Source organism: Lampetra fluviatilis, chromosome 16 (assembly GCF_964198595.1).
Source record: "Lampetra fluviatilis chromosome 16, kcLamFluv1.1, whole genome shotgun sequence".
Lineage (NCBI taxonomy): Eukaryota > Metazoa > Chordata > Hyperoartia > Petromyzontiformes > Petromyzontidae > Lampetra > Lampetra fluviatilis.
The window spans coordinates 1,809,374-1,834,553 of NC_136290.1; the positions used below are offsets into that span (position 1 = coordinate 1,809,374).

Here is a 25,180-nt window from a genome sequence, read left to right on the forward strand (position 1 = left end):
CCACAAGAGCAGATCATTTTCCTGCGCTCTGGTGGGATGAAAGCCCAGCCCTTGAGTGAAAGCATCGGCCGCACTGTGGGCAAGAGTTACTCGTTTGCTGGATTGTATTTGTGTTATACATGTTCACCAGTTCGGAACATGGTGTCAGGTAAGGGTCAGACTGCACATGGCTCGGGAGTGGTGGATTCAGGGGTGATACAAGTCCTCTTTAACATTAATTCTTACACTTGCAGATGCGTGTTTAAAATTCTGTAGCCTACTGCAAGATAACTGAAAAAACAATTGGTGGTACTTGTTTGGTTTGGAATGTATCAGCTCCAATACTGCGTTTAAGCGAGACATTGAAAATGTACTGCACTGCATCGATATACACGTTGTGCATCTCATTTAAATAATTTACCCAGCATATGAGAACTAGAAGCATCTCCAGATGCTGTACATAGCAACATGCATAACCCAAACCTTTTTTTTTTTTTTATAAACAAAACCATTTAAATGTAATGCATGATACGCATGGAGGTTGAGTTTGCAATAGATCTTCAGCGAAAGGGGCATTGTCATGTGGACTGATGAACGTGTTCAGTATTGGCGTCTTTTGGAATAAAAATGTGTTTTCAACGATTCTCATTGAGAAACTTGTAGAGTGTTCTATTTTCTATCAGAGTAAATACTCATCTTCTTGGTTCTTTCGGTAAAATCACGTAGAAGAGAAGTAATAAAAGAATACAAATAAAAAATAATAAAATAATTCTCACGACGTTTCGGCCACAACGCAAGCAGCCGTCCTCAGGTGAAGAATGAAACACCACCAAGCTTGGAGCGTATATTTAAGCTGGGTTGGAGGGGGGGGGGAAGAAGAGCGTCTAGACAAAATAATTTGCATATCAAGAGGAATTTAGCATATGGAAAATGCGTAGGAGGTGGGCGGGGGGGGTTTCAAATTAATATTATGCCCGTGCATTATGCAGGATTAGCAGCATCAAAGGGAGGGGGAAGGGGGGTAGCATTAACAAAGGAAAGGAATGTTAATAGTATGTAGCTGCAGTTACTAAACAACCACGTAGAAAACTAAAGTATAAACTACATAAACAACGAAAGTATAAACTACATAGCATCATCAGTATACTTACTATACTCTACAATAAGCTGAGTTACTAACAGTAAGTAATACATTACAATTCTACGTCGTAAAAATTATATAATATGCTTCCATCTAAACTTTGTTCTCTTACATCACTTTCAGACCGCGTTCCACTCACTGGCATTGTATTCTCCGCATGGAATGGATTCTTTGCTCCGCTGCAAGTTTCTCCCCACGACTCACCCATTGACACGACGGTCAATGGTACAGTGTATAATAACAAATACAAAGTAATATATTGTATCGTAATATATAGTATCGTAATTGTATAGTAAACATATAGCAGCGTGATACACATTAGGGTGGGTAGAATAATACAGTGTTATATTAAAATGTATAAGGTATAGGGTGGTTTATAGCAACAGTATATAATTTAATGTTGGGTTTGTCTATGGCAGTATATAGTACGGTGTAGACTCGTGTGATGTAAGAGAACAAAGTTTAGATGGAAGCATATTATATACTTTTTACGACGTAGAATTGTAATGTATTACTTACTGTTAGTAACTCAGCTTATTGTAGAGTATAGTAAGTATACTGATGATGCTATGTAGTTTATACTTTAGTTGTTTATGTAGTTTATACTTTAGTTTTTTACGTGGTTGTTTAGCAACTGCAGCTACATACTATTAACATTCCTTTCCTTTGTTAATGCTACCCCCCTTCCCCGTCCCTTTGATGCTGCTAATCCTGCATAATGCACGGGCATATTAATTTGAACCCCCCCCCGCCCACCTCCTACGCATTTTCCATATGCTAAATTCCTCTTGATATGCAAATTATTTTGTCTAGGCGCTCTTCTTCCCACCTCCCCCCCTGCAACCCAGCTTAAATATACGCTCCAAGCTTGGTGGTGTTTCATTCTTCACCTGAGGACGGCTGCTTGCGTTGTGGCCGAAACGTCGTGAGAATTATTTTATTTTTATTATTTTATTACTTCCCTTCTACGTGACTTTACCGAAAGAACCAAGAAGATGAATCCCTGCAGTCACGAAAACTTTAAATCGAAATTCAGTGATTACATATGCAATGTCCACTGTAATAGCAACTTAAAATATATATATACACTTACATAGATTAAAATACACGTGACAACACTTCAAAACATCTGGTTCACATGCTTTATTTTACATATGAAAACTTACCACAAATGAAATCTAGAACATAAATTCACTCCCAACTACATTGGTAACATTTTAATTATGCAACATGGCAACCAATTCTACCCATACTTCACGTTCAAAACAAGCGCCAGATGCTTAATACCTGTAGGTAGGTTCACACAAGCAAACAAAAGCTTAAACATGAAATAAAACATATGCATAACATGCACTAAGGATTGTCGTTCTATAATTATTACTTGAGAATATGGATGTTTTCCTTAAGCCATCTTTGCTATTGTTGTTTCTGTACCAGACTTACAATTGCATGTTTCCCGAAACATTTTCCCACCATCCCCTGCAAAAAAACTCAACATCTTAAAAACAAAACTGCAAGCTACTTTTATTATTTCAAGAAGTCAAAAAGTTTTTTACTGAATTCTAAATTCCCAACTTAGCTTCCAAACTTCAAACCAAAACACACACCACACTACGTAATAAAGCTTACGTTTCTGCATGTGCAAGTGTTGGCCAGTGCAGCCTGCTTGCAAAGTGCATTGTTTACACTAATCATAAACTATCTCATCTATGCAACAAGTTAAAACGAAGGACTTCTTACCAGACTACACACTTACTGTGTCCTCTAATATTAAAGAGCCTTTTGTAATATTTCCGTGCTTTTTCATAGCACAAAGAAAACCCATCCCACAATAACTGCACAATGAGCCAGACTCCTCGAAATACAGTTACAGCATGTGGCGTTTACACCTCCAATGGTTATCACATGCTTACTGTGAGCTCTGTAATGGTCCTGCTTCTGGAAAAAAAGTGCAGTATGCTCTACAGAAAAAAATATTATTTTAACATTCGTTTAGTTTAATAAATGTAATGGCTTGTGATGTCTACCTATGAGAATATCCCTTTTAATGCCTTGGAACTTGTAAATTAATTGTGTGGCTTTGGTTTAGGATCAGGCGCACTGCTAACATGGGGCTCCTAGATTCACTCTTTACTTAAAGGTTGAGATACAAGCACAGCAGCAGCAGCATGACAAGGAAATGCATATTAAGTTCAACCTGAAGAGAGTTGTCTTAGTGGCATGCAGCGAGAGACAGGTGTAAAAGGTATGAGGGGGTGCACTGAGTAAGCAGGACAGCGAGCCAGGCCACAGTGAGCCACAGAGGGGCGCTCACGAGTCCTTTTCGCCCTTGAGCACATGGGCTGCTATGTTGGTAGCAGCCTTGGTAGCTGAAAAACACGCAAACATCCCTCTAACTTCACAACATCTACCACCTTTGTAACTAGAATAACTTTAGAGACTACTTCTTGTGTAGTTTTTTTAACAAAATAAAATATGCTAAACCGTTTAATTAAACACTTTCATTATATTTGGCAAATATTGCTTCACATCCAAATCACAATTTAAAAAAATGGATATTGGTGAAGTCTTGACATCCATGCCACAGCAGCATTGACTTGGACAGGTGGAGTGACATGTTAATTAACTGCACTGTAGGTTAATTAATTTGCTTTCCAATGTGGTCTTCGCAGAATTAAATTCCAGTCATGGTCATTGGTTCTCCGAAATATCAAACGATTGAATATTTACTAACAAAATGGAGACAATGGAATTAGAGGCCTGGATGTGTCCATGCTAATGCTTCAATGCCTTCAAGATCCAGCCAGGTCTATGGGAATTTAAATACTGTTCCAGTCATTGTTCCATAAGGGATTTGTAAAATAATTATGGAAGAATTATACCGTCATTTTAATCCATTGCTTTAACCAGCTGCAAGAAAGATAGCTTATGCATTATGTAAACAAAATATTTGCATTGGTTGAAGTTGAAAATGGCACATTACAATACTAAGATGCATTTAAAATGAATTTAAGCAAGCTACGCTTCAATAAATATTGTACGACCAAAGCTGAACATACAATAGACTTTAATGTATGCTTGTTTTACTTTAAAATTGGACTGCAATTCTAGTGCATCTTCCTCAGTATCCATCAGCTGTGCCAATATTTCACGATAAACATGTATTTGTTTTGCACATAGTTATTAACACAAAACAAATTCACGGTTCCAGCAAAGTCAAGGTCAGAGAATACAAAAAGTAAACAATGTAAATAAATTCTGAGCTGGGCCAATTCTTTATGTTTAAAATAAATGCAATAAACAAACGACTTCAGTATTAGCCTATCAAAAAATGAATGTGATGACAGAATGACTTAAGATTTTAAAACATGCTATCTTCAACTTGATTAAAAAAAGATATGAATATAAATATAGTGGAAGTGTTATACAGAATGAAGGGAAAGTAAAAATATTAGTGGTGACAAAGTCAAGCGTTGCGAACATATGCATTACTTCTAAGCCTTCATATCAACTGGGGGAAACATTCTGAGAACAGACACACTTTGGAAAGAGTACTCGTACATTTACTGTGTCTTTAGTGTACCAGCGCAAATGTGACATTAAAAAAAATAGTTTTTTAAATCAAATTCACACAAGTGACTTTTTAGCGTGTGTCATAGGGGTTCGCAACTCCCAAAGTTAAACCACGGAGAAGAAATGTGGATTGTTGGAAGGTTACACCAGGCAGTTAGAAATGTCAAAAAGCCTGCAAGTGGTCTAGTAATTAGATGTAGTGTGCACAGTCTGCACTCTGCAAAGGCATTTAAATACAGACTTCAGCTAATGCAAGAACTTCACTTTGACCAAGTTTGCTATACTTATTAGGGGACAAGTCTAAAGTAGATTTACAGGATTTAAATACGTACAATTTTGCAATGTGTTCCTCAGTATTCTTATCAGGAATGTCTGGAAAATTCTCACTCTCTCAAAATTGTAAGTGCACTGGAGGTTGCTGTCATACGATCAACTAAGATTTAATCAGGGTTTGAGACTCTCATGAGACAGCTGAGAGGCATTACAAGGATGACCCATAGGTGTTACCACACAGCTGTTTATCAGAATTGAGGTCACCACGAATGATGGGCATTTGAAATTCTCATAATATAATGCCAAAACAATGATGACTCATACTGATCACCTTCCTCAACCACCACTCAACCTCTTCACAACACTCATAACCCACTGTGTAAACCCTAAGAGGCAGAACACAACCTCTATCAGAAGTCCTTTGGAATGCAGATGTGCATTTGGATTTATCAAATGTAAACAATGAGGACCTGGCTTGTGCACAATACTCATTTCCAGGTAGTGAAAACGGTCAGGGAAAGTTTCACAGCCAAGAAGCACCAAGATTTTTAAGTTAACTTCTGTCTGGCAATATAGCCCCGTAAAGCCCTCACTGCTCACGCCACGTGCACCCGCTGTAGGGGGAAGAGGTTACCATCCTTCGTGATGGCGTCGGCCGCCTCCTTGGCCTTCTTGCCCAGGTTGTTGGCAATGTCGTCCAGCTTGCCCTCATGCTTCAGAAACCATGGGCGGATGAGGAGCGTGTAGATTTTCTGCGCGCCATTATACTTGACGGGTGCCATGCACCACACAAGGAACACGCACTGAGGGGGAAGGAGGCGAGCTCATTCAGACCACTTATCACAGCTCTAACACAGGATGACAAGGATGTCACTGCCTCACTACAATTACATGTGTAATGACGACTAGACACACTTATCTTGAGATGGCACTTTATTGAAGGCGGAGATCCCACTGCAACAGTCCCGAGTCTCCCACGCATCTCCCTTATATATCAACACGAGGCCACGCCCCCCTTCTCGATCATTCTCGCTGACTCTGGACGCTTCCTTTACTGGCAGACTCTACCGTCCTCTTCCGTCACCTGACCATGCTCCCTTTTCGAACATTCCCATAGCCACCAGTCCCTTCGCACTCACAACTGATACCCCCCCTGTCATTACCTCCCGTGGCCAATAGTGCATCCGTACTGTAAGCCTATTTCCCTGTCATTACCTCCTGTGGCCACTAGTGCATTCATACTGTCGGCTGACCTCGCTGTCATTAACTCCTGCGGCCATTATTCCCTCACACTGCATGCAAGCTCTATTGTCATTACACATGTAGCCCGGCAAATGTGCGAAACATTTGTAAGAAGTATACCTTTGATCATAAAAGCATTAATTTCTGTCCAGATAGGGCAGGCCCTAATAAGGACGTTTGGCTGTTGGGAAAATCGTATATTTTTCCTATGACAACTTTGAAAAAGTGGTGAAAACTGCCACAGGACATACCTTTATGAAGTAGTAGAAGGGAACCCAGTAGAGGAAGATGTCAGAGAAGAATTCCACCACACAGAAGAAGCCGTACACCACCCAGTAGATGAGCCACTGTGTGTCGTCATCCTTGTTCAGACTCTCAATGGCTTTGATTCTGGCATCACATCAACGTCACAAAAATGGCACCAAATATTCGTTAATGCTAATAAAGCGTTTGAAACAGCTGTTATGCACTGTTTTTTATGTTTGAATTGAGCGGCCCAAGTAATGAACATGGCAGTTTTACACTTGTGAAAGTTTTGCTGGTGGTATCTTTCCTCAAAAGCCACTATTCATTATTAAAACAAGGTGCACTTCCACACCACATAATCGGTAGCATGCACATCCGTTCTACCATGGCTTCATGACGTCATGGTGTGATTCCCCACGGGGGCAATGAATCACAAAGATCTCCCATATAGCCTTAACTGACTGTTGGGACCAGTACTATGAAGCGGGCACCTATGAAGGCCGGAACGGCATATGAGAGGGCGAGAGGCCAGCACCACGCCTGACTGTCTTTGTCTCCCCAGTGGCGATGTTTTTACACACCGCACCAAGTACTCATTTGAGGCTGAGTCGACCTTGGGGAGGCTCAGGACTGGGTGAAATAATCGAACTTGGGACGCTGGGTGTGTAGCGCAGTGTGCTAACTGCTACACTACCACTCTGACATAATCAGTCAAGTGTATTCATGAGTAGCTCTGCCTCTGAGGAGTCACTCTACTTAAAAATAGAACCATGTTTCAATAGTTCCAGTTCATAATGCCAATTTGATATATCAATTCATGCCAACATAATTAATAGTGGCCATATGTAACTAAATGTCCACTTCCTTAGGACTCTGACACTGTGAGCCACAAACATGTCAATATAAATGGAAAAAATGTATTTGCCCAAACTGTTTGGATAAACTGTTTGACAAAAAATCATAAATATGGTTAGACAAACCATTCAAGTATTTGAGAAAAGTGATATACTAGTCATTTGCCCATGACATCAGATCCAGATTATTCTTTGTGATGTGTGGTTCTGCTTTTAAAGAGGGCACCAGAGAGGCGTAAACAGCACGTGACGGTGGTGGAAGGATGGTCAGGATGGACAAAAATATTGTCAGCTTTTCTGTGCACAGTTTGTGACTGGATTGAAAAATCCCATGCAATTATGAATGCCCACGCATGATTGGCTACATAACTGTGCAATATACACAATCCATACATTTAGCCAAAGTGATATTAGTTTAGATTTACATTTTTTTTATGCACGTTATGTCATAATCATAACAAACCATTTGCTCATTATACACATTCAACAGTTCATGTCAGGTATGCATAAACAATAAGGTAGGGAGATATAGCAAAAGGGTTTACCCTTTCTGGTAATAAAACAGGTTTCAAAATGTTAAAACACCAAACAGAATCCTTATTCAAGGAATCCTGTCTGCATTAACCACCCGTACTTGTGGTGAACATGCAAACAAAAAACATTCTCTGATAATAATAATATATGCATTGTCTTTGAAACGGATTGGTCCACATCTTGACACCTGTTTTATTGCCAGAAAGGCTAAAACCTATTGTTATATTTTAATACTTGGAAAGAAAGGTCCCATAAGGTAGGGAGAGGGACTATGCAATCCCCCCAACCCCAAGATTTGATGTATTGTCACAATTAATTGCTATATGATTCAATAATCAATTGTTTTTAAGCACTGCGATGAATGATCGCATATTCTGAGCTTAATAATCGATAAAAAATTACATCTGTCATTCTATCACCAATAAAAAGCGATACTTGAAGAGTTCATAGATGTACTCACGAATAATATGCAGGGTAGAGGAAGCCAATGAAGTTGCAAAGCAGGGAAGCTCCATAGCCAACGATCAGGTAAATGCCGATAAATACTGACAGCCCTGCCAAAACCACACAGCACACACAGTATTTGAGGTGTTCCTCAACAATGTAACTCACTGCAAAATTAAGGGCCGATTCCCATTCTGGGATCGCAATGTCACCCTCCTAAAATCTCACTCAGATCCAGAATAACGCTGGCGAATGGAACAATGCAGACGTCCAGAATATACACCTCATTTGAGACCCAAACATCACACTGGTGTATCATTAACTGCATCAGAACATAAACATCAACAGGCCATTGCACACCTCCTTCATAAATAGAAAATAAAGACAGGCCACAGTGCGACTATGGTCACGCAATAAAACTATGGACATATAATAAACCACTGTGATCTGTGCTCATTCAATGAAGGAATAGCAAAACTACAAATCTCCTGAAGACCTCTTGTGGCTAGCAGACTTCCGACATTGGTATTTGGTTCATTAACATATTGCCATACGCACGAATAGCGTTTATAGTGCGAGTTAATCACACTAACACTACCATGCAATTTCTTTATTTAAAATGTGTCAAGTTGAGGTCGTGTTTCCATGTTGTGTTACAAATTGCGGTCATTTATACACTTTCCACTTTTTGTGATCTCCCCCAACTGCTGACAGTGACCCACCAGCTGATCTGCTTCCTTCCTCCTCCCCTCTTCCCTTCCATTTTCCCTTGCAGAATCATGTCCATCAAATCTCCAGGTGACACGTGGACATGGATATGTCCCACATATGCCACCGTGCTTCTCATCAGTTTGATCGGTGAGATTAAGCGAGTAGAGTATTGTAGAGATTTCCTGTTGTCCACAGTTTGGTGGACCATGCTAATCTTGAATTTCTGGTTAAAACAAAACTTCCTTTAGGGCCCCTCGTACTAAAATAACGATATAAAATAATTAAATGCACAAATGGAGTCGTACAATAACAGCTGCACTCACTGTACAGCACACGCTGTGGTTACAGTCAGCCCCGAAGGTCTCGGCTTCAATGCCCTTGAATAGAATTGTAACGCTGATGAATGTTTCACAAGTTACGTACACCCGAACATTACAATTCCATTCACCCAACGATTTCAAACACAAAAGCCCCACTGTCATACATACATGCTCCAACCCACAAAGTAGCATATCTCAATGGTGTTTGTTTGCCCAAGGCAGCCTTTGGCGAAACAGAAATTCAAACCACACAGTGAACATCTCTGGGCAGTCTTTGAAACCTCACAACATGGCCGACTCAAACCAAGACCACCCATCCTGGGCATTTATTCTCGTTATCTAAAAACAGCCGGATCTAAATGCAGAGCAGTGCGTCTTATTTTAAACTGGTCACTCGCATCTTCCACTCGGGTTTATGAATCACCACCAACTGCCACCCATCCAGTGAGTGTGCATTCAAACGGTGCGCGCACATTTTTGCCAGTTAACATATGGACGAGATTTATGAATGTCTCTTTATATGACCAAGTCGAATTGAGCGATTGAAAACCAAAGTGCTCGTGTGGCCAATGTATAGAAACTTACATTCATAATTACGTTGGAGCTTAACTCTCACTATCCGCAGCCCAACTGCAATGCGATCCATCTAATACAGTACAGTAGGATGTTAACAATGGATTATAATTTTTGTTTTAAGTTGTCGCGTACACAGGATCAGCGCTCATGCACCCACATGTTGGTGTCTGAGTGGTGTTTGTTAGCGACCACACGTGTTCATGTATTTTCGTGCGTGTTTATGTGTATGTTGAGTACTGTACACTACACTAGTGCTGTGGGTACAGTGGTGGTGTGCAGTACAGTAGTGTGCGGTGAATAGTGTAGTATGTGGTGTAATGAAGTGTATATAGTATAGTACTGATACGAGTGTGTGGTGTAGTATAGTGCGAGGGTGAACACGGTGAGGTTGGCCTGTGTGTGAGTAGGGCTGAGTAGGGGGTGAGCGTGGTGAGGCTGGAGTGTGAATAGGGGTGAGTGTGGTGAGGGTGAAGTGAATAGGAAGTTTCGAGGTATGTCTGTCTTTCTGTGTACATGAATGGACTCATGTGTGCGAGGGGCTGTCAACTCCTCCACCATGCAATTACCAAATGCCACGATGGAACCAGCCAACAAGGCTTGTAGGCGTTACTGACATCTTCTGGTCAAACCCCACTGTATTTCCATTTTTAAAAGTACTTATTACCATCCTTAAGGGAAAAAATGGTCTGATCTCTGACCCCCAGGAACAGTTTTGCAGGTTTACTGAGCAATTCTGAGGTTTTGGAGGTGAAACCCCTCGGCACAAACAACATCACAGGGCATGGTGGGGTTGACCTTGCTGGGACCTCAGTGCCTCCTATATTAGACGTCGTACTCGCTCGCTGAGTGGTTCACTGATGTGCTAAGTGCGATCCAGAGCCGAAGACCAAGGAAGCGCCAGGCAAAGACGAGACCTCAAACGAACTGCTGAGGATGGCGTTAGTGTGAAGACTGTGCTACGCGATGTGATTACAACTGTCTGTTCCACAGGATGGGTTCAACACGATCAAAAGGATGCTCTGATGGTCCCCATTTGTTTACACCCTTTTACAGTATTTAACTCACTGTCTGTTTTTTTCTTCTTCTTGGTTCTTTCGGTAAAGTCACGTAGAAGGGAAGTAATAAAATAATAAAAATAAAACATAATAAAATAAAATAATTCTCACGACGTTTCGGCTACAACGCAAGCAGCCGTCTTCAGGTGAAGAATGAGACACTACCAAGCTAGGAGCTTATATATAAGCTGGGTTGGAGGTGGAAGAGCGCCTTAACAAAAAGAATGTGCATATGAAGAGGAATTTAGCATATTCATGGGAAATGCGTAGGTGGGCGGGGGGGTTTCAAAGTCATATTATGCCCATGCATTATGCAGGATCAGCAGCACCAAGGGGGGGTGCAGGGAGTAGCATTAACAAAGGAAAGGAATGTTAATGATATGTAGCTGCAGTTACTAAACAACCACGTAGAAAACTAAAGTATAAACTACATAAAAAACTAAAGTATAAACTGCATAGCACCATCAGTATACTTACTATACTCTACAATAAGCTGAGTAACTAACAGCAAGTAATACATTACAATTCTACGTCGTAAAAATTATATAATATGCTTCCATCTAAACTATATTCTCTTACATCACACGAGCATATACCGTACTATATACTGCCATAGATAAACCCAACATTAAATTATATACTGTATTGCTATAAACCACCCTATACCTTATACATTTTAATATAACACTATGTATTATTCTACCCACCCTAATGTGTATCGAAATGGTTTATTACGTCCTTCCAATGATTGCTAAGCCAGAATCAATTAGCCACTCTGTCTACAGGAAAGCCACCCATACGGATGCTTACCTAAAACCGGATTCCCACCACCATCCATCCCAGAAGAATTCCCTCATCAAGACTCTATATCATAGAGCCCAATGCATCTCCGACCATGAACACATTTCCAGTGAACTCAAACACGTACGCCAAGCTCTTAAGGCTAATGGTTACTCCGACTACACAATCCGCAAAGCCATCACTCCAACCATCAAGAAGGATCCTGTTGAGGAGCCTTTCAAGACCATCACCTTACCCTACATTGCTGGGGTCACAAAAAAGATCTCCAAAATCCTGATTAAACACAAGATCCAGGTCCGATTCAACACAGTACATAAAATCCGTGATCAGGTACCGTCTGTAAAAGATGTGGTTCCAGACATACAGTACCCTGGCGTCTACAAACTAAGTTGCCTCTGTGGTAGCAGTTACATTGGGGAAACCAAACGACATGTCTCGGACCGCATCCGTGAACATAAAGCTGACCTGAAACACGGTAGGACAAACACCTCAGCCGTGGCAGATCACTGTTACAACTCAGTGGGCTCACATGACATTGACTTCTCCAAGACAGAGGTACTCTGCAAGCCATCTGGCTATCATGAGAGATTCGTTCATGAGGCGATCCACATATACAAACACAGAGACAATTTTAACCGAGAAGATGGATTCTGGCTTAGCAATCATTGGAAGGACGTAATAAACCATTTCGATACACATTATGGTGGGTAGAATAATACATAGTGTTATATTAAAATGTATAAGGTATAGGGTGGTTTATAGCAATACAGTATATAATTTAATGTTGGGTTTATCTATGGCAGTATATAGTACGGTATATGCTCGTGTGATGTAAGAGAATATAGTTTAGATGGAAGCATATTATATCATTTTTACGACGTAGAATTGTAATGTATTACTTGCTGTTAGTAACTCAGCTTATTGTAGAGTATAGTAAGTATACTGATGGTGCTATGCAGTTTATACTTTAGTTTTCTATGTAGTTTATACTTTAGTTTTCTACGTGGTTGTTTAGTAACTGCAGCTACATATCATTAACATTCATTTCCTTTGTTAATGCTACTCCCTGCACCCCCCCTTGGTGCTGCTGATCCTGCATAATGCATGGGCATAATATGACTTTGAAACCCCCCCGCCCACCTCCTACGCATGTCCCATGAATATGCTAAATTCCTCTTCATATGCACATTCTTTTTGTTAAGGCGCTCTTCCACCTCCAACCCAGCTTATATATAAGCTCCTAGCTTGGTAGTGTCTCATTCTTCACCTGAAGACGGCTGCTTGCGTTGTAGCCGAAACGTTGTGAGAATTATTTTATTTTATTATGTTTTATTTTTATTATTTTATTACTTCCCTTCTACGTGACTTTACCGAAAGAACCAAGAAGATGAATCCCTGCAGTCACAGAAGCTTTAAATCGAAATTCACTGTCTGTTGTTGTTGTCGTATCCTCAAATCTTGTAACTAAATTTTAACCCACTTCCCAATGTGGTATCGACTGCAAACTTGGTATACTTATGTCATACTGATGACAATACTATATTCTATCTCTAAAAAATGTAAAAATATTTAAAACCATTTTTTATTTTATGTTTTGCCTTGGCTCTAATTGTCCACGCTCAACTCACGTTTGGCTGTAAATCACCACGGTCCCTTAAGTTATGGCAAGCCTCGAGGCCACTTCCTGGAATAGTGGAGTTCTGCCCTTACCAATACGATACAATTCATTAAAGCGTGTTTATAAAAAAGTATTTTTAAATATTACTTATTAAAAAGGGGGACGACACTGATTGCAACACTACCGGGGCATCTCCCTCCTCAGTGTGCTGGGAAAGATCCTGGCATGGATTATTCAATATCACCTTGCAAGTCATATCCGGATGAGAAGCTTAAGGAGCCACAACCTGGTCATTTCTGTGTTCATCTGCTACAACAAATGGACCTGCATCTCTGCTTTATTGAACTATTGGAGGGCAGTAGTCCTCCAACAATAGTGGAGGGAAAAGGAGTAACGTTCATAACAATGACCAGAGCGCCGGGTGGCTAAAATGCAGTAGGTTGGCAAAGTGGGGTAAGTAGATGGTGCATCTGCCAGTCATCTTGGTCGACTAATCCATAGTATATCTCGGTCTGTCCCGTGATCTTCTGCCGGCGAGCCTTAGAAACTTTACGTAGCCTCAATGTATATCTAGCCTGGTATAAGCACCGTGATGACATCATTGCTGATTAGTGGCGAACACCGGTTGCTGTTATTGTGGTGGCACTGTGGATCATTGTGCACTACACTACAAAAGTAGCATCATAAGTAAAATTCCTGGCCACAGCCAACATCAATGGTAACTGATATTGAAACTGGTCTTTGGCCTCCATTGGGTTGACTTAATTGAATACCTGGCACTGTGTGTACATATCATTGCCCTGGAGCAGTGGTTCTTAACCTGGGTTCGATCGAACCCCAGGGGTTCCGTGAGTCAGTCTCAGGGGTTCGGCGGAGGTTAAGACACACACCCGGCTCATATGATTCGTGATGACACGTCCGGCTTGGCCATCATTGGCTGCAAGTGATCACACTACATCGCTTGGCCTATCTGTGCTGCAGGGAATTTGGTGCGCTCGGTAGTCGACTTGTGACTGTCGTGATGGTACGTCGTGTGATTTCTTTCTTAATATTTTAATCCCTTCATACTATGTCGAGCAAAAAAAGAAAGTGGTCGGACGAATATGTACAATATGGATTCACATGTATAACGGAACGTGATGGGAGTCAGCGTCCTAACTGCATGATTTGCAATGCCAAGTTGAGCAATTCTAGTCTAGCACCAGCAAAACTAAGGGAACACTTCCTTATGCTGCATGGAGATGGGGAATACAAGAACACAACGCTCGCTGAATTCAAGGTGAAGAGAGCCAGATTCGATGAAAAGGCTACTCTGCCTGTTCTCGGCTTTGTACCCATCAACAAACCGATCCTCACAGCATCGTACGAAGTTGCTTACCTGATCGCTAAGCAGGGCAAACCACACACCATTGGTGAAACACTCATAAAACCAGCTGTGTTGAAGATGGCGAATATCATGCTAGGAAAAGCGGCTGAAGTTAAGTTATCCCAAATTCCTCTTTCAAATGACACCATCAGCGACAGAATAGAGGACATGAGCAAAGACATCTTGGCTCAAGTAGTTGCAGATCTGATTTCAAGCCCAGCAAAATTCAGCCTGCAACTCGACGAGACCACAGACGTTTCCAATCTAAGCCAGCTTGCTGTATTCGTGCACTGTGTGAAAGACGACGTGATAAAGGAAGATTTTTTTTATTTTGTAAGCCTCTTACAACAACTAAGGCAGCCGATGTGAAGAAACTTGTGGATGACTTCTTCAAAGACAACAATTTTTCGTGGGATATGGTTTCTGCAGTTTGTTTGGACGGAGCTCCAGTCATGCTGGGAAGAAAGTCTGGTTTTGGTGTGCTAGTGAAAGCCGATGCACCACACATCATTGTTACGCATTGTATTCTGCACAGGCATGCGTTGACAACAAAAACCTTGCCTCCAAAACTGACAAATATAAAAAATTGTAGTGGAATGCGTGAACTATGTGCGAAATAGTGCTCTGAAGCACCGCATCTTCAGTGAGCTGTGTAAAGAACTGGGCTCTGAATTCGAGGTACTTCTGTACCATTCTAACGTTCGGTGGTTATCCCGGGGACAGGTGCTGAATCGTGTTTTTGCCATGCATGTGGAATTAGCCCTGTTTTTGCAAGAGCACCAACATTGTCATGCAGATTGCTTCAAAAATTCTGAGTTCATTCTCATTTTAGCGTACATGGCTGATATCTTCGCAGCTCTCAATCATCTCAATCAGCAGATGCAGGGCGGTGGAGTCAACATCATTGAAGCAGAATAAAACCTGAAGGCTTTTCAAAAAAAGCTACCGTTATGGAAACGACGAACAGAGAACGATAACTTCGCAAACTTTCCCCTGCTGGGCGACTATGTAAGTAAGATCGAAGATGTATCTGGAATCGGAGACATTTCTGTACCCGCGGAACTGAAGCAAGCAATTGCCACGCACTTAGATGAGCTTGCAAAGTCTCTCGACGGATACTTCCCTACAAGAGAGTCATATCCAGCATGGGTGAGACAGCTGTTCACGTTTAGTGTTGAGACAGCAGATGTCAATGATGAATACCTCGACGAAATCATTGAAATTCAGCAGAGCCAGGTTCAACAGCAACTCTTCAGAACAACAACGCTCTCAACGTTTTGGTGTCAACAAATGGTAATGTACCCTGTTATTACTAAGAAAGCCCTGGAGATTTTCATACCGTTTGTTACAACATATCTTTGCGAGCAATCCTTTTCGAGGATGCTGGACATAAAAACGAAGAAAAGGAACAGACTTTGTTGCGAAAATGACATGAGAGTGGCACTTGCCAAGGTGAAGCCGCGCATTTCTGAATTGGTCTCTGAAAGGCAACAGCAGAAGTCACACTGATTTGCAGTAAGTATTCATTATTTTGTTTTTGTGTGAAAATCATGTTTTGCTGGTTTTGTTCTTTGAACACAGTGATGTTGATGCACGGTTCATTTTGTGCATCAGTAAAACATATACCTATGTTTTGAATTTGAAAAAATCATATTTTATTTTTCAAATGAAGAAGGGTTCGGTGAATGCGCATATGAAACAGGTGGGGTTCAGTACCTCCAACAAGGTTAAGAACCACTGCCCTGGAGACAAACGTCGAGAGGCGTTGTGCTGCTGAACCACTTTCTTGTGGAATGCGCTGGCCTTAATCGGTGCTTGTTAACAGCACTTTCCCTAACAGTTTGTAACAAGGCTAGCCACAGGGACTGTTGTCATATTGTATTTGCATGAAGCAAATATGTGTTTATTTGTGAGAAGATGTGTTCGTGAGCGTATGCAAGCCTGCATCTGCGTTGAGTAAATTATTGTCCTTGATGAGTCCACACATCTTAACGTAATTTATATAGCGCCTTAACCAAGGTGCTTTACATAGTATTAAGAATGGTACGTACACATGTAATGGCAGAGATGAGGTGAATGAAATAGATGAGAGGAAGCAATGGGCGAATCTGTAATGCGTTAATTCGGTGAAAGCGAAATTGATTAAAGTAAATGATGAATGGATTGAATGAATGGGAAATGAGTGATAGCCATATAATGCGAATATGAAGAGGAAACAACTGTGGTGGTTTTGAGGGGGAGATTAAGGGGTCGTGGGGTGAGCGATGGAACAATAAGTGATCTTTTAGTGAGGAGGAAAAAACTAGTGAGTGAAGGTGACTGCTTAATGTGGAGGGGAAGTGTGTTCCAGTGAAGGGGGGCGATAATACAGAAAGAGTGAAAGCGTGGATTGAGCACAAGGAGAACAGAGAGAGAGAGCAAAGATTGAGAACGTAGAGGGCCAGAAGGCGACACATATACAAGAATGGCAAGATATGGTGGGGTAAGACAACTAAGGGATTTGTAGACGTGTATGACACCCTGCACTTGAGCCGCCCTCCATTCTCCCACCATCTCTGCCCGTGCTGCTCACCCCACCCACGCATGAGACAGGCTGGCCCGTACGGCCATGGTACTGTTGTTATAGGTAGGCACGTTGTTGCGGTCTGGAGCATTGCAGCACACTTGGTGTGTATGTTCTGTTAATGACAGCACAAACCCCCTTATGCATTTCAAAAACGCACTTATGAAATACAGTATTGTATTTGAAAATAAGTTACAAAACAGCAATACCACCAAACTGTAAATAATCATCAGTTAACGCAGTCATCATACATCTGAGGTCGGTTGGTAAGATACAAAAATGAGCCAAGGGGTTTGCTGTATCACGGAAAGTTTGGGCAACAACACAGGCAAGAAGTAAGATTGACACAAGGACCCTTTGTTTATCTTATCCATCCAAAGCAACAAAGCATTCAAACAGATTAAAGTAGCAAACAGCAACACAAAGGCGAATGTCCAAATGCATTTGTTTTTGCTTCACAAAAGTGAGGCGATTTGCAAAACAGATAGATGTGTTTTAGTCACCTCGGCAAAAAATGGGCTCAGACTGAATTAACATAACTTAAAGAAACCACTGTATGGGATGGTGACGCTAACATACCCACTCAAATAAAAACAGTTTGACGGGGCATTACTGTATATGTAACATTATTCATCAGCAAACTAACAGGAGATGTAATAAAGAATGAATCCTGAATATTCATTGGCTTTGGCCTATTTCTGAATAAATTATTAAGGTCGTAAATATTATGTGTTTGCACAGAATTCCTTTTTATATATTTTATTCTAAAATGTGTTTGTGGAAATAGTGATGAAACTTTCCTCGCTATGGAAACACGTGAGCTACGCCACGCAAAATGCGGTTTTTCACCCAAGTTCCTGTCACACGGCGGAAGGGAAGACAAACTAAAACACACTTTATCGCTAAAGGTTGTACATTCCCGCAAGAACACGATTCACACTTGCAGCAAGGTGTGGTGAGGTGGGTGCTGCGGAGGTATGGAGGGACGTGCCTCACCAGCCACCACTGTGCCAAATTTTGGTGAAAATGTTGTCTGAAACATTCCTTGCTCAATCACCTGGAATCTACCCTTAAAATGCACTGCTTGATTGCACACGCCTAAATGTGCCCCGTCGCAATACTCACGCACTAGCTCAAGTGGGTGTTCGTGTCACGGATCAGAGCCTGCGTGGTGCCTCCCTTTTTGAGAGTGGGTTTGCCACATCCATGGGTTGTGTCTTTTTTTAACCCAACGCATACCACCAAACCCGACGTTACCTAAGGAAACAGACTGCCCATTTTGCCCCACAAAAGATACAACAAATTGTCAAGCAAATCAAGTGCATATTACTTACCAAAGTTATTGTCATATATATGTACAGCCCCGATAACTTTCTGAAAACACATAAGTACATTTGTAGTGGGTTCCCACGGAGACCGGAGACGTAGCTTTTGGAGGCAACACGTTAAATTCAATAACGTTACAATAACGTTACCGGCCTCTAACACAAGGGGTGACGGCCCCTTTACCCACTACCTGGGGCTTACGTGCCCTATCACTGGGACCACGGGCTCAGTCCTCCGGCTAAGGGTGACCTAGGGGAGGCTACGCTGACCCGAACCCGCCAGGGTACGGGTCTCAACCACTGGCCTGCGCTCGGGCCCGGCCCTTAAAAGGACGTCGGTTCCCGGGAGTCACCAGTGTCCTAGCCTAGCTGGTCTTCAGTCTTCGTCTTCAGAGCACTGCCTCGAGCCGTCCTGAGGTCCGTCTTTTATATCCACCTCGGGGACTCCCCGCCCCCGGTACCGCCCCCTTTCTGGAACCTTCCAAGGGGCTCTGGAATAACCCCCCAACCCCTCACCTGGGGTCGGGGGAACTCGGCATCTCGAAGGTCAAGCCCTCTCTCTCTAGCTCTGGATGGCACCCCCTACAGACCCGTGCCCGCAACTACAGGTAAGTGTACATAGGGTGGCGTGTGCTATGTATTTCCGACGCTACACATTTATAAACGAGCAACTCTTATAACCCAGGTTATCCCGAGTAAGCTATATGAAATTACGTATGCATTTTTTGCATTGATACATAAGGGATTATAATGAAGTGGGCAAAAGTAAAATGACTAACGCCGTAATCGTTGACACAAAAGTTGGAAAAACGATACTTTAATTATAATAAATATTGCACAAGAGCCACAGCTTCTGCTGCCTGTTGGGTGGTATCACCAGGGGTACTTTAACACGAATACAATCTGAAATGAGCACGATAAATAACTTTCGTTTAAAAACATAAGCAGCACACCGAGTGCTGCAAGCTGTATCTTCCCAAATACATAACCTTCGAATATTACATATCAGCGGCAATCAAACTGCTTGCTCAGAAATTATTCTAATCTTCCATCTAGGTGAATATAAATTATTTTGTTGGGTCTTTCGGTAAAGCCACGTAAATAGAAAATATATAATAAAAATAATAACAAAAAACATTTTTTTCCTACCTCAGCAGCTCTCACCTGATGACGATTGCTTGTGTTGCGATCGAATCGTCGTCAGATAGTTATTATTTTTTATATTTTTTATATCTATGTGGCTTTACCAAAAGACCCAAAGAATATGAATTCCTGCAGTCACGAAAGCTTTAAGTCAATATTTATAAATTAGTTGTCTATGACTTCTTAAAATATAGCACTTAAATATAAACCACGTATAGATTTGATGTTCCATTCCATAAAACACGTTCCTTAAGAATTCACTGCATCCATTTCGTGGCCTCCAGAGGGAATTGCTAATGTCAAGAAATAATATTTCCGTGAATGCTGGCAACGGTGACCAACAACACGCATCATCCATGATGCCCTCCCCCTCCTCCCTCGAGCAATTGAGGATTGAGAATGAATAATTAAAATTGCAGGGAACGTTGAAGCTTCTAGTAAATGCAAGACCATGTAAACCCATGACATATAGCATATGCAAATTGTAAAACATCGCATTTCCCATCATCTCTTAAATTAAACGTATTTCACAGCAGGAAATGTGGTTTGTACACCGTACAAAACTAGGTTATGATCTAGCACAGATGTCTTTCAGATGAAACATCGCTTCTGCCTGAAACCATGCGTCAATGCATGCTCCACCCTTCACACGCACTCTGTTCTCGAAATAGCCTCTATTAACTGCATTTGATAACGCAGCCCACAGCTGGAGAAACAGATTTAACTACGTGCCCACAATAGAACCAACAGCATTCAGATACTCTAACACAGTGCACCAGGTTCATCATCTGTGCTGTGTTGCATGTATCTCTAAAAATACTAAACCAGAAAGCTGACTGGAAGACAGATTACAAACATATATTTGACATTTACTTCATCATCCATGTTTTTAAGTTACTCAATTGGTACCTGTATAACTACAGTACAACACCTCGTGGTTAATGAAAGTAAATGCGCAGCGTACAGACCACGAATGTAATTAATAAGAAATCAAATTTTGGGACCACAGTAATTCATGTGCTGGTGAAAAGACAGCTGCTTACAATATTTGACCACACCACTACTTTTTCTCCTGATATGACATTTTCTTTTGAAAATAAAAGATTTCTGCCATCATATTACTCAGTTTTGTTGAATATTAATACAAATAATAACAACACCCCATATTTACGAAGCAAACACTACAAGATTTAACACGATCAAAACAATACTGGGATCACAACATTGCTATCAACAATGTCTACTGTCACTAAACCACGACTCCACAAAACTTTCCCACAATCACCACACCACCACCAAGTTTTCAATCAACACACAGCACTAATGCCTCTACTGAATCACACACAAACAGTACCTGTCAAACGATGACCGCGGTTTATGCCTCTGCAAACGCAAACAGAACCACGTCATCGCTGCCTCCCTTTCTCAACATCCAACCTCCAACACTAGACCCCTCAACTCCCAACCCTCGACCACTGCATCACTCTCAACCATGACAAAACTTGACCCACCCATTGGACTATGCTTTGGAAGGCACTGTTGGTAGATGGTAATGGCATTCATGGGTGTGAGAGGGGAATGAGGTGGCCTGCATAGGTAGCAAGTAGGTGGCTGACTTGTGTTGATGATTTAATTGTAATAAAGATTCATGCTGATGATCAATTCGATCTGCTTTACATGTATTGGGTTTTTTTCCCATGCAATGCACCCTAGATGTTTTCCTATATACAAATAAAGTTTATTTTTAAAAAATGAAATATCCCATGCTAAACTATTGTGAATAGATCTTGAGGCTAATTTGAAATGTTTGGTGGGAGATAGAATATATAAATAAGCAACGTTTGTAATATGTTCTTTATTATATTAATATTGCAGGACTCAAGCCGTGTCACCATACTAACATTACGATCACATTTAATCACCATTATTAACAAAGAACCCTTACAAAAACTAGGAAATATCACCTTACTACCTGACTACCAACTACTTCCAGTCTGCAGAACCACCATACACTGCACTAACACACCATCTACTAAACTCCAGTGTGTAATTTCCTAAATAATCATGACTTTTTATTGAGCAATGAACCACACCCGACTGTGGTCACATCAGCATCCCTGCCGAAGCACGGGTGATTTGAGTCATTGCTTACGATTGGTCACAGATCAGCTTGATCCCATGCCGCAGTTATAAAAGTGATACGACCAACAAGTAAAGCTGGGTGATAAGGACTCATGTGCTGCATGGACGAGCAGGATATCAACAATGGTTACAGCACAAACACAATTAACTCACTGATAGCAAATGCTGTGTTTCTATGGCAAGAAATGGACTGCATACAACCTCAACAATACACTGTAGCACATTTGTGAGCACTGTAATGGCACATCTACCACATTAATCTTGCACCTAAAAAACAAAAATTATTGTAAATGCCTAAATCTATCGGTCATATATTTTTAATAACCTGAGGCAGTTAAACAAAAACGCAACTTCTCATAGGTTGTTGATAAACTGTGGTACACTGTACACATGCAGGCCAGCTGCCGTAATTTAATATTGGAAACTTGACCTATTCTAAGCTGGAAACGTTTTAGAGGCATGTTCCAACAACACCCTGTTGCCACGAACTTACTCTACAATATTCCACAAAAATATCAACCACCGACATCCACACCATCATCTTAAACATCACTGCCGCCACATTAAGCATCCGCACCACCTTCACCACCACTTCTAACACCAGTGAAATAGATTCACAATGAGAATAAGTAAAACCGATGAAAAAAAACACCCATCAATACAATGTTTGCCTTTTGACGAAATTTTCCATGATCGTTTTATCAGAATGTCACGAGAAAGAGCATCGAGTTTGAACTCTTGCACAGCGGTGTATCACTGTGTTAGAGCGTATCAATTTAATCTTTGAGAATGTTGCCCAAAAAGGTTGAACCCAACTCCCAATGATGCAAAAGAGACATCATATAACTGCTTCTGAAATGTTTTCAAGTGCCCTCCGCACGAGGGGCTGCACATTCCCACCACACCCTGCTACTGAATGTTCGTCGCATGATCATGAAACTAACATTTTTTATTATACAGTACGTTGAGCCCTATGAAGTGCAAACTCAAATTTAATGTGGTGTGGTAGAATAGAAATGGGCACTGAACGGGTATCAGCGTCAATGTCACAATACAAATAATCCAGTTGGTAATCACACGGAGCAGAATGCCTCATGTGACAGAGAAACAGCTTTACCCTTTACACAGTAAATAAGTGACATTTGAGGCGACGTCCAATCTTCATAGCACAAAGAGAGTCCAGAGGTAGTTATTGACGAATGCGTTGAGTTGTATTATGGAGGGCGCTGCAGTGGCTAGGAGATGTTAACTCCCTCGCCTGCTATGCAGGAGGTCGTGGGTTCGATCCCGACCCTGACGGCTGCTGCTGCTGTATATTTGCAGTCTGCGGTGTCTCTCTCCCCGTGGTCGTGTGGATTTTTCTCTGCGTCCTCCGTTTTTTACCTCCGCATTTGGAAACATGCATTTAAGATTATTTGACTGCTAGAAATTTCCACATAAGCCACTTTTTGTTGAGCTATCATTTGCGATAGCCAAGTCGCTTCTGACTCAAGAGCTATACTGTATGGCCCAGTGGGCCTTGGTAATATATAATCGTAAAATGTGTGCATGTGCACCACCACCAAATAATTTCTAGACACTCTAGGAGGCGCGCTATCACACACACTGCTAAATTTGTCGCGTGGCAGTCGATTTTCCATTTTGAGAGCTGGAATTTAGCCACATTGCAACAACAACCCAACTTCCTAGGATGCGTTTTGCTCCTCACTCATGACAGGGATGAGAACATCAACTCGCTGCTGGGATTCGAACCCAGGACATACGTGTGATGGGGGCCAACTCATTGTGTTGATCTCTGCGCCACGTCACTAGCGCCGCCTTAAACACAACACAGCAACATCATCATCACAGTCTCATCATACAGTCAGTCACCTTAACACCCATCAACTGCTGGGGTTGCCACGATTTTCATTTTTACAACACAAAAATTTACGTTGATAATTGTTGCGATATCTTGTTTCTTATGCGTAGTATTACAAATATATGTTGTTGTGCTTTGTTATAATTTTAGTATGAATTGAGATGACATTCTGAAACTGCAGTTCACGCAACGCACGAGCCTGCCATGATGAGTCCTCAATCACCGACATCACAAGCTGCTGTCACCGAGTGGCACGATCAACAAAGTGCACAGTGCTGTGTATAACAATGATGTCATCTCACCGCTGGATCGTTAGTGAGTGGAAAAACAAATAGTTTTACGAAATGGGCAAATGCTATTTTCGTACAACCTAGTTATTACATTAATTTAATATATACCATTGGAAAAAATAACCACCATAATCAGATGACTACATTTAGCAAAACGGTCGATACGCAAATCGAGGAGCCTATGTGGTTAAGAGATATCGCAAACATACTCCTCCTGCTTCAACATTACAAAGCACAGCAACATCACCCATCGTCATCATCGCCGCCGGCGCGGCTTCTCAAGCTCGTACCCAGCGCCAGAATGCTCTTGCTGACTCCCGTCTTCTTCTCCACGAGATCCAGCGCCTCCGTGAACACGTTCTTCTCTTTCACGAAGTTGTCAAACATCTCCTTCAGCTGCGCCATGATTGCCTCCCTTTAGCGATGCGCAGTCCGCGCTCTCTGATCTCTCCTCGATCTCTCCGCCTCCCGTCGCTTCTCCCGAGCTCCACCCCGTACCCCTGAGCCCCGCCCCTTGGCCCCATTTCCCCCAAGCCCCTCCCCTTAACCCCACCCCTCCACCACCAGCCCCGCCTCCCGTGCACCCCAAACCCCTCCCCCTGCCTACGCCCCTCCACCACGAGCCCCCACCCTTCATTTCCTCAAGCCCCTCCCACCCTACCCCGGCCCCTCTTTGTCCGCGCTGCGACTGCGCGAGGTGGAATCGATCCACCCCCCCCACCTGGACTCGAGACGCGAATTGATTACATCATCGGATCGAAAGGGATCGCTAGGAATCGAGCACGTGGCGATGTTATGACATTGAGAAGAAATTATACATTTTTGAACCTACGGTAGGGAACCCAGGTTAAATCGAATAAACTGGCGTTTGACTCTCGCTTCGCAACTGCAGTGATTGCGGGTGGCTACGGCGATAACTGATGCAGAATCAACCGTTGGCATCACAACCGCGGATCGCTTCTCCGGCGCCGCAAAACCTCGGAGGCGACTGTCGCAGTAACGGAGCTCCGCCAATCGCGAGCCGTTGATTTAACGCCACGTGACGGACCGCGCCCGCGCACGTGATCGGCCACACCCAGCCACAAGGTCGGCCCAATCCCCGAGCAGTTCGTGATGCCAGGTT

General features: G+C 42.0%; 1 protein-coding gene across 1 annotated transcript; it reads right to left on the reverse strand.

Annotated features, from left to right (window-relative positions):
- Positions 1-2,248: 2,248 nt before the first annotated feature.
- Positions 2,249-24,554, reverse strand: LOC144936459 (receptor expression-enhancing protein 5-like). Its single transcript, XM_078863527.1, has 5 exons — positions 24,348-24,554; positions 8,303-8,396; positions 6,460-6,598; positions 5,601-5,769; positions 2,249-3,489 (listed from the first exon to the last, which is right to left on the reverse strand). The coding sequence occupies exons 1-5, from the start codon at positions 24,460-24,462 to the stop codon at positions 3,431-3,433; spliced, it is 576 nt and encodes a 191-aa protein (XP_078719653.1). The 5' UTR covers positions 24,463-24,554; the 3' UTR covers positions 2,249-3,430.
- Between the last annotated feature and the right edge of the window lie 626 nt (positions 24,555-25,180).